Source organism: Rosa chinensis, chromosome 7, assembly GCF_002994745.2.
Source record: "Rosa chinensis cultivar Old Blush chromosome 7, RchiOBHm-V2, whole genome shotgun sequence".
Lineage (NCBI taxonomy): Eukaryota > Viridiplantae > Streptophyta > Magnoliopsida > Rosales > Rosaceae > Rosa > Rosa chinensis.
This window is the reverse complement of record NC_037094.1, coordinates 30089380-30104421: the sequence shown is the minus strand read 5'-3', so window position 1 is coordinate 30104421 and position 15042 is coordinate 30089380. Positions and strand designations below refer to the sequence as shown.

Here is a 15042-nt window from a genome sequence, read left to right as displayed (position 1 = left end):
GAAAATAACACTAAATAGTGAGTGACCCAGTAAGCCAACGGTGAACTTGCTCTTGAGGGGCTTTTTTTTTATCAGGTCCCTTATTTAGAAACATCTTGGTTTTGGCCCCTTATTTTTGTTGATATTTGCTCTAACGACCCTACACTTGCGGTTTGTTTCCTACATGACCGAACTGATACCGAGAACCGAACTGAACCGAACTTGAGTCCCTTTGAGAATTGAAGATGAATTACCTAAAGGTATACATGCTACTTAAGTTGCCGATCAATTAGGGAGATTATCAATGCTTAGGTTAAAATTAATCATAAGGTTCAAGAGTCTGGAAGTGTTTCCAAAATTACAATTCCTGAGCTACCATTTTTTGAACTCCAAATTTCAAAAGTAGCACTGCGCTGCAACTCATATGCATGGCAGAATGTGACTAGCTACGTTAGGAATGCATACATAAAACGTCAAATATGCTAGGTAAATTGAAAGAATGAGGCAGTGGTGAATATCTGTAAATGTAAACAATTACCCATTTGGGGATTATAACACAACATTAGGATTTGGTTAAATGAAGCAATCCCTGTCTAATCGATAGAGAAAAATCGAACCAACCCTTGAAGAAGGAAAAGCGAAGGGAAAGCCCAACTAGGAGGTGATTTAGAAAGGGACTAAAATTGGACAAATCAGAGTTCAAATATTGTGGTCGAAATCCCATCCACCCCAAATAGATGCACTTTCCCTTGATACAAAGTTTTTATGATGCCGCAACTTATGGTGGGGGCAAAATTTCTGTGAATTGAAAATAGTTTGAATGAGAAAAATTTTGGGGGAGAGTCAGCAGTGGTTCATTCCCGTTGGATTTGTTAACTGCCAATCCCAATGCATATCCTAAAGCTCGCGCGACAGGAATTGCAACTGCATTTCCAACCTGACAGTATCTGCATAAAGTAGACAGGTTAATCCAATTGACAGTATATTCTACAGTATATGCAAAACATGTCATTATTTTGCAAAAGAAACTAAACAAGCTATTGCACTTTTTGGACCTGTAAGCTTGTTTCAAATATAACAACACTTCCAAGAACATTGGTTACCAAATGGTAAGAATTGCACACCAGTGCCAACCATTTTTCAAAGATTCAGTTCTGGTGGCAACTTCTCATAGTTCTCCATTTTTTATGATTTTAAACAAAAATATGAAGGGAAAAAAAACCCTATTCAGCTACAATAACCAAGGAAGCCCTTAAGAATTAATATCTCAAGAAGCAATGTCAATCAGGTCCTTATACCTCTCTCTAACCGTGCCACAGAACCTATAATAATCAGGAAAGCCTTGCAATCTTGCACATTCTCGTAGAGTGAGGATTCGGTCCTGCTCAGGATGTAATACAACCTATAGAAGTTTATAATGTTAATACAATATCTGAAACCTGAGATTCCATAATGAACTAGAGAAGAGGAAGGTCAAACCTGGTTGTGACAACTTGGGAATGTCAATACAGTGGCCACGGTCTCATCCCACCATAACCTCGCAAATGGTCTGACCAAACCCCATGATTAGAAGAATACCATATCGTAAAGAGTAAATGCAAGACCAGAACATGAGGACTCACCTTTTAGACTTCCCTTGTTCAAAAGTAAAGGCATAGTCTGGTACCTAAGAGAAATAATAAAAGTATTTATGAGCCAATCTTCATTATACTCAAAACTAGAAATATAGGGAAAAGTCATAAACTAGATTTTCACCTTCCATCTAATAGTATCTTTAAATTTTTATCTAGTTACTAATTTATGGGAACATAATTTGGCAAATAACTGACAGAGTAAACTAGGGCCATACATTATGCATACACTTGCACCCCCACAAATACGATCTTGGGGCACAAAGGATAAGTTCAGATTCTCAACGTTATATTGCACATATATTGTTCTCTTTGAAGCTAAATAACATCAGCACTTACCAATGGCTTTCCAGATGGCAACACTGACTGCTTTTCAGTCAAATCCCTCCGAGCCACATTGTCTCTTCCTACAACAACACCAGGTAGGTCCCGGAAATTTGCTCCCTGGAAATGGTTAATCAATTGGAAACAGAAGATGGGTCAAAAAATTAACAATATCAAATGGTATAGCAACATAGAAGTACTTTCAACCATACTGTCAAGCTAATGTACATCCAACCTTTCTTTTCGGAATCTGACAAACTCGTGCATAATCATCTTCGTGTAAAGGGTAAGATCGATGGTCATACAGCAAATTTTCCTTTTTCTTAGTGTCATCTAATGCAGATCCAACCATCTCTACAGAAGCAGCATAAACAAAGTAAAGATGAAAGTCACCTAAACATTTCACAGAATAGAAGATATGAAAAATTCAGTTGCTACTATCTATGTTACAAAATCAATTAGATTGACAAGTTACTATTAAAGAAACCTCTGTATGACATGAAAAGTAGAAACGTATTTATATCATTATCTGAAAAAATGTTGCTAAGCATGAAGGATATATATAACTTCTTTCTTTTTCGAGATACTCTATATGTGACACTGTTACTCCAGATGTCAGCCTTAGTGTGTAAGCCAAAAGTACAAGTCCTTTTTCCTCTGGCCCTATTTGCCTATCAGGTAGAAAAACCAAAACAAACACCCATACTAATAATAGCAAAAGCAAAGGATTTGAAAATTTAGCTGCAGAGCAGAATCCGAGTATTAATATTACCATATTGTGTTGATCTTATATATCTTTGGAAATCTGTTTCAGGAGGGTTTTTGAACGACATTTCTTCACTTGTTTCATTGTGTTTGACCTGCAGCATTAACTAAGCTAAATTAGATTCTTTCTCAAATGTAAAAGAATATGTAGAAGGTTTAAATATAATGAACGCACAGCAGGAAGATCAGAGATGGCATCTTGAAGAAGAAGAGCTTTTTCTAGCTCACGAGGTTGGTCTTCATCATAAGCAACAACATTGCGCTGCACATGAAGGTAAACAATTTAACCGGAAAGAAAACAGGAATTGAGGTTTACCATAGAACGTAATAAGGAGTACCTCAAACTCTGGCGGAGGCCAGTATCTAATAATAACATCATGTGTGGGACGAGGAAATTGGGGTAGATTCTGCGAGCAAAAATGGCAAAAAAAAATGCAGTCATGTTCTTGTTTGGTTCACATGAATGATTATGTTAGTCAAGCTGTCCGACAAGAACTTTGCCAAGCTTGATTCATCACATATAACATTAGGCATTTTAAGCATTGGATAGCAGTAGGTATGGACTTTTGAGCCTCACACATACATTTTAATCATAGGATATACTGACAGAGAAATGTATTTATTTTGATCTAATTCTTCATTTCAAGTCTGGGGATGGCCACAGGCTCAGTCATGCGGTAACTATGTATTAAAGAAATACATGTACTGACTGCTCTTGTATTTTAGAAAACCTAACATTAACATTAACTAAAGGATACTTGACTCATAAATATGGATTCCAAGGTAACTCATGGAAATGAACCATTGTGTCTGTATTACCTCAAAGCATCCGAAATAAAATAAACTTCAAACATAAAAAGGTCACCTCAGAAGGATGAGCACCCCACAAGAAAACACGCAATCGAAATTGTGGAAGGCCATAACAACCAGCAGCAATTATTCCTAGCCTTGCTTGGTAAGTCATCTGCACCAAACGACTGAGCGCATACCTTCCAAGAGAAGCCTTATCAAATCTCAGAATGTCTGCTACATTTTCCATCAACACATACTTTGGCTTTAACAGATTTACTATATCCATGAAGACTATAATTTGACGATTTTTCTCATCATCCAAAGGAGAGTCGACATTTCTAAAGCGATTATAGCCACTAATTCCTTGGCAAGGTGGGCCCCCGCAAATTACATCAGCATCCCCCTGGCATATATTTATTTATTAGCTTCAGTATAAGGGAACAGAATACCAATATCTTTACAGTGCACTATGTGCAATAAGTTACTACTTACTGGAAGTGGCAAGATCTTCAGCTTCTTCCCATTTTTTACAAAATCTCGTATACTCTCTTTGCAGTTACTGAGAAGGTACAAGAAGTAAGTATCGATGCACACATACATAAAACCAATACAACAATTGGCAATACCTTAAGCCTCCAATTGGTTCCCATGTATCGTCACTGCTACCATAACCCTTCCAACGCACCTAGTGAAACAGGTAGAAGAATGAATCATCTAGGGCAAAGATTACTGATCAGAATCATCAGATACAAGTTATTATAAAGAAAAAGAAGGTTCTGATATCTTTTAAAGTCTAGGGCTCTTGAACTACTCATGGATTTGAATTAGATAAGAGATTGGAATGTAGTCTGCATCGCTGTAGCTACATTATCATATCCATTAACCACCAATATAGTTCTTTTTGTTAGACGTATAATGAAAAGAACACAAAGGCTTATGCAACAGAAATACTGCATGCATTGATCCATGACGTGAGATAGGATAGGAAACATGCATGTATATTTATTTTATCTATTTACTAATCGGAAATGACAAATTTTAGCAACTCCAATCTCTACAGCCATCCAGTAAAAAAGGTAGTATAACACTGCTACACTCCTTGTGTAAAATCCTGATATATCAAAGGGAAGCATACATGGTTTACACATGGACCACTATGTTGCCTCCTCTCCCTTACATAAATATCTTGGAGTCGAAAAGAGACTTTTAACTTTCAAGGCTGTTGTATGGCCCTGAACTTTGCTCTTCCTATACAGAACTACCGTATGACTCAAAACCAAGTATGTTCACTTCTTAGATTTCATAAAAAAACTTAGACTAAAATGCACCGAATATAATATCCTGGACATAAATTTTATGTATATCCATTTAATTTATATACCAACGTGTATCTCTTAAATCAGAAAAGTTGATCAACCCTAGCTCCACGGGACACAACCTGTGAAACCATATAAGATTGGTCAACAATTCACAGTTGGGTAGAATCTCAATTACCACGGGACAAACAAACATGGTAAAATCTCAATTACCAAAAACAAGGAATTGTTAGCCATACAGAAGGAAACTTTGTTCAATTACCAAAAACAAGGAATTGTTAGCCATACAGAAGGAAACTTTGTTCTTTCTAGTTTGCATTAGTCATGTGTATTTCAGTAATAATCTCATAGAATGTGATACTATACTCATGACTGCACCAAACCTATAAAGTCACTAATCAAATAATGATATCTAATAAACTGGTGAAATTCTGCTTGCTTTGACCTTAATTAGCAGTATGTTCATTGTCAAAGCTCTCGAGTTAGTCAATTGTATTTTTGTTGTACAAGTAGCAACGCTGTCATATCCTAAAACAAGTCACTTTTGTCTAAAGATTCATTAGAAATTATAGGATTAATCGTCAGCAGCATTTATTACTTTATTTATGAATATGCTGCCAATCTCCCTGGCACTGATAAAATGTGCTAAATGAAAATGCAATAAAATGATGACACATTCATCTAAGAAAGATATATATTTACCCTAAAGTTTACTCCACGCTTGCCTGTCTTATTGGGGTCACCATAGCAGATATCAATAATCCTGGAAACTTCAAATTCAGTCTCATCATTGTGCTTGGGTACTCTTGAGGTCTCTGATCTAGATCGATTAGTTCTCTCTACATTATCGACCTCATACTGTCTGCATAACTTTTCCCATTCCTTCAATAGTTCAAGAAAATCCTCGGCAGCTTCATTCCTGACCTACAGAGAGAAGCATAGAACTATCTTCAATGATATTAAACATTAAAAACAGCGATTGATTGGCTGTTAACCAAGTAATAGATAAGGCATACTCACATGTGTTTCTGGATGATTCAACTTTAAGCTTTCACAGGCAGATTTATCACTGTCAAGGGCCCATTTCTTAATGTAGGCAAGAAGGACTAATAAGTACAGAAGCTATTCTTAATATGAAATGCAAAGGAATAGAAATTGAAATTTAAGTTCATAAATACCGTGACAAGGTTAACAGAAGAAAGTTTGGCACCAAGGCACAATCCAGTTGACATTCCACCACAACCACAATAGAGATCTAAAAGTGAAAACTCTGCATTGTAAGTATCACAACTGGGACTGTTCCCCAGAGACTTGGCAGTTTGCAAGGCAGACTCCATTTCTATCAAATTGCTTGATGAGAAGCTATGGATCCTAAGAGAATTATCTGGAAAAACTAAAAAAAAACAACTGAGAAATGTTGAGTTTGCATTTTGTACAAATATAAACAATTTGTACGCATGTTAAATAGATATTAGAGTGCCATGAAAGAGTACTAGTAATAGAACTACAAGTTTTAAAGATACTACTAGAATTACCAAACCATTTCCAAATGCCATTTTAATCATCTTCGTTAGTAAATTATTCAAGAAAGCATCCCAACTTTGTTCCAGCAAAAAAGCCTCATTATGTTTACTTACTTTCATAAGAAACAGATAATAATTAAGAACCAAATTGTAATAGAGGTGAAGCATAAGTCCACCAAATATGTAAACTTTAGCTTTAACATCATATAACAAAAGGAACAAAATCTTCTCAGGAAAAAGTGTCCACCAAATCCACAAGGATGAAGAAATGGAATGCCTGGAAATGCCGATAAATATGCCAGTAAATCGAACACTATCGAAGCCATTGGGATTCAATTCAACAAAACAGTTGCCTCTTTTTCCTTCCACCATAAGCATGATATATTGCAATAAACAGAGATACATGAAGATGAAAAGTCTTGACCCTTTTGCAAGAACAATCCAGCTTAAACTTGTATCTAACCAGGCTGAGAATGAGTTTAAATATAAAGGAATGACTCATGGCATTGCAAAAGAAAATTCTAAAGATTCAAATCTCAAATTTTCTAGACCTATCCAACTCCAAAGTAGGGAATGAAACTCATCTAGCTCTAGAAGTTGATATGGGTCAAATAGGTAATAACCTATAAAGAAAATAAATGTAATGGAATAATTAACATAAGGGTGAGTCACCCAATCTGCTTATCCTTCCAATATCAAATTCTCTCCTCATTCTGTACTACAAAACGTAGACTAGAATAAAAAGAACTAACATTTAAGTAAAGAAAATAAGAAGTTCTGGGAATTGGCTAAAATGGACTGCAAGGTACCTCCTTTCGTTATTAATTATCTCATCGGTGCATGCAGAGACACAAGAAAGATATCTTAACTTATCAATATGCGAACCACATATATTGTGAGATATATATTAGAAAGTTGGTCTGATGAGATATATAAATTTCTCACTGTCACATTGTGATCAACTCACTTTCAGTTAATTGATGATGAGATGAACCCAACTCACCAGTGACCAAGGTGCGAAATGTGGAATAGTCTATGCAGTATTCCATATCATAGTAGAAGTCAGACGACGCAATGGATTTCACTTTTAATCCTACCTGTAAAAAACCACAGCAGACTAATAGTTAATTAATATCCTATCCCACGTATGCCTGTAAAAATCCATTCAGTAAGATGATTATACAGAAGGAAAAACAATGAGACAATGGCATAATTGAGAATTAGTTATACCCTAGGTGATATCTGTGTAACATTGACTTTCGAAATAATGCAATCTATCAAATTATCGTTCACTACAGTTGAATAGAATAAACGCCTCTTGTCATGAAAACTTCCAACTTCTTTGATAACCTGAGAAACAGATAAAAAGTAGAGCATGGTTAGTACAATGAATTATTGAATACTATCAATGACCAGTCCATACTTTATATAATAGAATTAAAATATTCAGAAACTCACAGTATCTTCAACCCTATAAAACCACTGAACTCTGAAATAATTTTCTCCATCAGTTGTCTTGAAAAACTCTATGATCCTCCCCACATCTTTTTTTCCTTCATTACCCTGTAATATTACTTTAACATTTAAGTGAAATGCTGCTCATGAATTCCAATAGAAATACCCAAGAGAACCAAAAGTATGCATGAGCCTTATTATAAATCGAATACAACTGTAACTAGAGCTACACTGAGTTTTACTATATAGTAGATAACTACCTATATCTGAAAGGAATAAAGAACAATATTAAGCCTTGTCAGCAGTGTACCTGTACATATACACAATCCCCAAGACTGAAGATGCAATTGCCAATTTTAGCTTGAGCAAAATGGCATTCCACGTTCAAAATTATCTCATCTTCTCCATCATCGCTACAAGAATGCATGCTTTTTAATAACAAAGAAACGTAGAACCAAAATGGCGTATATGAAAAGTACATAAGCTTCAGTCCTCACAGCAAGGGCACACTGTCCTAACTAGTGAGGTGGCCCAATTACGTAATGGCACATGTTCCATGTACCTTCATCTGAAAACATGCTTTCCCTTCTAAAGAAAAATAAATAAATAAAATAAAACAAAACCAAAAAGTCTGTTTTATCTCGCCCCACTATCCTCTTTTCCGTTTCTCTTGTCACCATGTCATTCCTCCAATCTCATTACCAACAGTCCCTCCTCAACAAGAGCAACTAATCTCATCGCATATGCTTTCAAATAATATGGCACCATGAAGTGTAAAAAAAAAAAAAAAAAAAAAACCTCCTTTCAGGAGCACAAGGAAGTGGCAACTATCTCCAACTGAAAAATGGTCCCTGCCTTGAAATTTTTCTCCATCCAGAGTAATAAACACTTCACCACTTGTGGAGAAGATGCTTCTCTCGCTAATACTTTATAGCCACAAAAGGGTATGGACCCCCAGTGTAGGTGTCACTTCCTTCTGCTCCACCAACAGATAATTAATTTCCCGGTGCCATGTGCTCTGAGAACATTGAGAAGCAGCAACATATAGACAAATAGATGGCAAGACAGAAGGGAAACACAGGGTGTGGGTGAAATCTAAATGGATTTTTTTTTTCATTTCAATTTTAAATATTTTAAAGAAACAGCGGTAAAATAGTTATATGGGAACATATGTCATTACATTTTGGAACACCTCACCAGTCCAGATCAAGGTTTGAACTATCTGCCTATATTCAACTACATCAGCCCATATTTTCTTTTCTCCGAGGGTTGATATTTTGTCTTCCAACAAATGTTCTCCATTTCTGATATACCCCATTTCAGTACTTATATATCTGTCACTGCTAATCTTTTAAACTTGGTCTAGACAATGTGCTCTTTAACAGGTAAGGTAGCCAAGAATCAGCATTTGGAATAGGGGATTGAAATTAGCACCCCGTTATGTGCATGGAGGGGGTGTGGTTTGTAAAAAAGAGGGTGCCAATTTCACCCCCTTGGAATAAGATGCCATTAAGGAAGACACAGTAAAACAACAAAAGAGACAAATTTGTGAACAATGATTACTCACTTTAGCTTCATGCTCTGACTGTTAGATCTTTGACTCTGCAAAACTCCAACAAAAACACAGACAAAAACATATTAAAGACTATAGACATGTAATTTACTACAAAATAAGACTTCTTTTGATATAAAAATAAATAAATGACTAAACAAACGTATATTTCTGAAGTGATGTAGAATGAGAGATTGTCCCCTTTTTCGATAAAGTGCTATGGTAGGAAAAAGCCACTACATATTTTTGAAGGAACCACCATTGATTAATTTCAGAGAGAGAGAGAGAGAGGCACAGATGAGTGAAAACAGGGTACCTTCAACTGACCAATGAGAAAAATATAAAAAATAATACAGCATGAATCAAAAAGAACAGCAGTGTTGTAAATCTAAAAGTATTGCAAAGAAAGACATTTCGAGAATTCAGGTAGAGACTGAAGCGCAAATAAAATTCCCAAAAACCTATTATAACATAGAGAAATCCAACCCCTCATCCTATCGGTCAAAAGTGATCCTAGTTCTTTCCCAACAATTATCCCCAAACATGGCCATCAGTCCGGATCTCCCTAATGCTTCACCCCTCTTCACACCACCAAGAACTATGACTTTAACAAACAAACAAAAAAGGAAACAAACAAAAAAAAAGGATGAACATTACATTGTAGCTGCCTAACACAAAGAAAGTTTCTTCAACAAACTTAACCAAAGAGGCATTCAAACATATGGCACACCTCACTCTAAGTCACACTTGACACACTATTTTAGATAGGCTAGGTCCTTCTCTAAGGTCGGTTGTCAAGTTGCCAATTAGGTGCTCTTACTAGTTCCAGTATGTGGCAGTCAAGGCTTATCCAGTAGTGGATAAGAAAAAGATAGTAATAATTTAAAGGAGATAGAAATCTAACATCTACAGAGAAGAGAAGAAGAAAGAGAAATCTAGGCAGAGTGATGAGAGTTTGTTTAAAGATACGTAACTAAGTATCATGTTCCCCTGATGGCATAATGAAGGTGAAGTGAAAGAATGCAAAAGAGTAAGTAATAAGTTGATCATTACCTTCAATTGATACCGCCAACCCCATCTTTCTTGTGCTTCAACATCAGGAATCGGATCTCCGATAAAGAAACTAGTTTCGCAGTTCTTTTTTCTGTTTTTTGAAGAACCGAAGGTTTTCACGTTCTTTGGAGGTTGATTCACAAATGTCTCAGGCAATTCAATAAAAGCATGTTCTGTTTCTCTAGTTTCAGTCTCAGGCAATTGAATGAAAGCACATTCTGTTTCTTTTCTTTTAACCTCAAACATAGATGTCGCTCTTATTGGAGATTGCCTCAAGCATCTCCCATCAAAACATTTTAAATCAGATGTTCCTAATGAGACCATAATCTTCTTGGAAGAACCCATACCTTTTGAACCGGACAATTCAATGGAAGAATTTGAATTGGAATTTGCTGCTGCCACACTAGGGGAAAATCTAGGAGATCTTCTTATGTGCTTCTCATTCAATGTGTTGACCAAAATCTTCTTAGAAGGACATTTCTCCTTTGAATCAGATAAGTGTTCAAGTTTTATATCTCTAGGTGATCTTTCAGCATCTGCAGTTCTCAATGACATGGCCCTGGAACAGCCCTTTTCACAGGATTCCAAGTTTCTCAAAGATAACTCTTGTGTTGAAACTTTTGGATAGCAACATTTCATTTCAGACTGATTCATCAACCTCGGAGATGTCCTTGTAAACTTCTCAGTATCTTTCTTTTCATCCCCACTGCAACAGTGAACATGCAAAAGTCAATGAACGTGGCCTATGAATGGTATAAAGACTGGGAAGAAACACACAGCTATCATGTCTGTGAACTATCACTCACTTCGATCCCATGCTTCCACCCTTGCACTTCTTATGCTGTATAACCCAAGGAATCCACTCGTAGATTTAGAATAATTCAAAATGATAAAAAAATGACAGGAAAAAGAATACTCAAGGCAAACACACAAATGAATTGGACACATAAACCAAAATAACTTCTTTGAAATATAAATAAAGAAACGGGCCAGGTCAACGGTCAAGAGAAAAATCAAGCATTCCAAATCCTCAACATCCTCTGAGGGATAATAAAAAATAGAGTTATCCAAAGTGAACCATCATTAGTTAACAAATTTTAACAAAATCATTTATTGCACTTGTGCAAAATGTAAAACAGGAACATCTCTCATGCTTGCTAATTGTTATGGTAAGAGTTTAAACAAATCTAAGAGACCTAACTTCAATTAAGATTTATGTCTATCCCAGAGTATGAGCAGGTATCAATAAGACTGGAATTTATTTTTCCTGGGTTGATGCCCAAGCGGTCAATGGGGACAGACTGTAAATTCGTTAGCAATATGTCTACGCTGGTTCAACTCCGGCTCGGCCCAAAAATTCACTGATCTACAATGAAAACAAGTTGATATACCTCAGTACCGGACATACTTTCTCACTTGTGAGTCTGGCTGAGCACCGTTAATTCTGACCCATCTAGTGGCCTATGATATTACAGACTAGAGGGACTACATCATGACAAAAGGACATCAAAGCATCTGGACCCTTGTGTATCCTGCCAATGGCTAGAGGGATAAACTCATGCTTAAGAGCAGAGAGTGAGGCTCCTAATTCCATCAATATAAATACTAAACTACTTTCGTAGTACTGATAGATGCAAATTATATCAAATTCTCCATATTTACTTGGCTAAATTCTCGCTATTATGAGTAATTTACTTGTGTATTGTACTTTATAGGTTTGGGAAGCAAAGGAAGCAAAAGAAGGAAAATGGTGCATAAATGGTGAATTCCTCATCAAGCTAGTAGATCATTCCCAAAATGGAGACCAAGTCTGAAACGATAAGGAAAATTCAAAAAGAGGAAAGATGTAATCATAAGCTACACCGGAAGATCAAGAAAGAAAAGAAATTTCTTTAGGATTTTCCTTAATTGCTACTACATCTACTCTTCTCCTGCCAAAACAACTGTGGAAACAGAACATTTCTATTTGGTCCCTCTCACCGACTTTTGGTGACTACTCTTTTTCAGTTTTCCACGTTCCTTGGAGGGCACGCTACAGCTACAGCTACAGCTTGGTTACTCAGAGCCCCACATTAAACCCAAGTTCCCTGGTCTGTGGACCTATGGCCCCACGTCAGCCCATCTGGTCATCTAGTGGGCTACGTCCTATTTTCACTCCCCTGTACTTCTAATCTACCCTTTGGAAATGTACAGACCTTTTTGTACCACTCATTAATGAAGTGACTCAACCTTTTTTTTTTTTTTAGAATTAATATTGTGATTTTTTTTTTTTGGAGCAATTTTCAACAATTAAATGACTAATTTTGGCTAATATTTTTCTACTTAGCCAATAAGTGGCTAATTTCTATTGCTGATTGGCCAAAAATATGTGTCTTAATAAAAAATATAAAAAATAAAGTGTCTTCTTACACTTGAAATTATCAGGCCAGAAAAAACGTATCTTAATTTTTTTTTTTTTTAAAAGGTGTCTTCTTACACTTTGCAATTATATTTTCATCAAAAAAGAAATATCATTTTCGGACAATGAACGTGCAGTTACACGTAACCCAGAAAAAACAATAACGGCGGAAAATAAAAAATTTAAAAAGAAATAAATCAAAGGATAAAAAAAAAGGGTGAGAGGCGCATGCACCTGAACAAAGGTTTTGCCGTTTCCGGCTTCCACGTCAGCAGACGCAAGTCTAGGCGAGCTCCTCACACAATTGTCAATAGCCACATTTCCCAAACTACCCCTGGCCTTCTTGCTAGGCGAGGGCAGATCGGGCAATGGAGACAGTCTCGGCGACCTTCTCAGGCTCCGGTGCTCCTGCATTTCCCGTACGCCGTCTTTCCCGGCCATCTCCGGCGCCGAAGTCAGCTCCGGCAGGCCCTCCGAGAATGCAGATCTCGAATCGACGAAGTTCAGCGGCCGTGCATGTTCGTCGCAAGCCACATTCTCGTCGAACACCGTGACGGCCAGGGAATTGGACTCCGATTTGGATTTGGATTTGGAGCTCCGGAGCTTGGGCCTGGGTTTGGGTTTCATGAATGTGGAATTTTGGGAGGGAGAGGGGAAATGAGAGAAGCCCTGGGAAGAAGTAGCTAGAAAGAGAATCGGATTTATGGGAGTGTGGTGGTTTCGAAAAGGTGATAAAAGGGATTGTCCACTGTCGACTGTCCTCTAGCACATGACACAGCTAACGAGGAAGTCAGAATTCAGAAGGAGTGGGCAGGCATGTTTTACTGGGCTTATAAATGGCCTATGGGTACATAGCACTTCCAAAGTCTAAGGCTAATTGTACTATTATTCTATTATTCTTTTATAGTACGTTTCTTTAGCGGAAAGAAAGTAATTACTTTCTGTTTCCTACAACAAGAGAAATTAATAAATTATTTTATGAGCCTTCCATTCTGGAGGAGAGTTTCTAATGAGGACTACTAGAATAATGATTAGTTAAACAGTTTTGTGTGAGATCTGATTACTTTTAAGAGTTAATTTTTTGTTTTTGACTTTGTCAAGGGGAACCCAAAGGCTTCCTAGGCCCAAGATAAACTCCTTCGGCGCATGTGAAATGCTCCAACTGTGCATTGCAGCACAGTGCCTGACCACTTTGACAGCTTCGAGATTCGAACCTAGGTTGGGGAGCACACCGAACTAGACAAGAACCACTAGGCCACTTGCAGTGGTTACTTTTAAGAGTTAATTTGATTTAAGTCCAAAAGCTAGACCCTATATCGATCGTAGTCGGCATCAATTTTCTTGTAAATTGCAGTCTAATGACTCAGCTGCCACTTCAGATTTATTTCTTTTTCCATCTTGCTGACTCAACCCTCATTAATTTTTTTTTTTACATGACTAATATGCCCTTATTGAATATCTTTGCACATAAAAGTTAAGAATTAATAGGATTAAAATTAGCAATCTGATTAGTAATTTAAAATCATATTTGATGTATATCTTTCTTAATTTTTTTTTTTTATTGATCTGACCTAAAATTATGGAATTGATATGATATTAAATACATAAATCATTCCTAAAATTATTCTAATTAAAAACGTCTTCTATAAGTTAGGAGTCTTTCTAAAACAATTTTTTGATAATGTTTTTCTTCTTCAACACCAACGCTTCTATGGTTATGGCTCTTGTATGTAATGTCATGTTTTTTATGAACGTGGTTCTCCTTCTTTAACATTAAGCTTTTTATGGTCAGGTATTTTCTTGTCAGTCTTATACAATTGTGATCATTTTGATGTTCGATTTTCTTTTTCTTCCATCCATGGATAGTAGCTTTTCTTCTTCATTTTTTTTTTTTTACATTTCCTTCTTAACTTATCTTTAACCTAGAAACGAACACACACACACATATATATATAGAGGCCCGATCACAGGCAGACATCCGCACTGTCGCTAAAGTGCGGACGTCGACGGCGGCGCGCAGCTTGCAGGAGGGAAGCCGAAGGCATCCCGGACCGTTCTGGGCAACGATCGAGGTCGGAGGAGATCGAGGTTGCACATTCTGAGCAGCGGCCGGACCTGCAATTGCAAGCTTCTGGGAAACACCGCAACCTCGTCGCCGGCGACTCCACCCGACTGCAGACCGGCTTCTCAGACCCCTAGCCCCCCTCAGGCAAGCCCCGCCGCTCCGTCGAAGCTTGATCGAGGCCAGAGGAGC

The 15042-nt window shown here is 37.0% G+C and overlaps 1 protein-coding gene across 5 annotated transcripts; it reads right to left on the bottom strand.

Moving 5' to 3' along the window:
* Positions 1-447: 447 nt before the first annotated feature.
* Positions 448-13610, bottom strand: LOC112179548 (DNA (cytosine-5)-methyltransferase CMT2). Of its 5 annotated transcripts, none has more exons than XM_024318003.2 (23): positions 13023-13610; positions 11197-11231; positions 10391-11096; positions 9353-9387; positions 8096-8198; positions 7789-7893; positions 7561-7680; positions 7334-7427; positions 5986-6200; positions 5828-5893; positions 5510-5731; positions 4118-4176; positions 3984-4050; positions 3565-3894; positions 3038-3106; positions 2875-2961; positions 2707-2794; positions 2170-2288; positions 1950-2054; positions 1602-1645; positions 1459-1528; positions 1278-1381; positions 448-926 (listed from the first exon to the last, which is right to left on the bottom strand). In XM_024318003.2, exons 1-23 carry the CDS (start codon positions 13413-13415, stop codon positions 758-760), a joined length of 3405 nt encoding a protein of 1134 aa, XP_024173771.1. In that variant the 5' UTR covers positions 13416-13610; the 3' UTR covers positions 448-757. The 5 variants fall into 5 exon arrangements, with proteins under 5 accessions (XP_024173771.1, XP_040367697.1, XP_040367698.1 ...); XM_040511763.1 differs by having other exon boundaries at positions 5986-6191; positions 13023-13609; XM_040511764.1 differs by lacking the exon at positions 11197-11231 and having other exon boundaries at positions 13023-13157.
* Between the last annotated feature and the right edge of the window lie 1432 nt (positions 13611-15042).

What these genes read in the sequence shown, in the direction of transcription:
- LOC112179548 (XM_024318003.2), bottom strand. Translation starts at nt 13,415, where the DNA reads ATGAAACCCAAACCCAGGCCCAAGCTCCGGAGCTCCAAATCCAAATCC. An exon ending in GGGATTGTGTATATGTACAG is followed by an intron (nt 7,894 to 8,095) that starts GTACACTGCTGA and finishes GTAATATTACAG; the next exon opens with GGTAATGAAGGAAAAAAAGA. An exon ending in ATTTCGCACCTTGGTCACTG is followed by an intron (nt 6,201 to 7,333) that starts GTGAGTTGGGTT and finishes GTTTTTTTTTAG; the next exon opens with TTTTTCCAGATAATTCTCTT.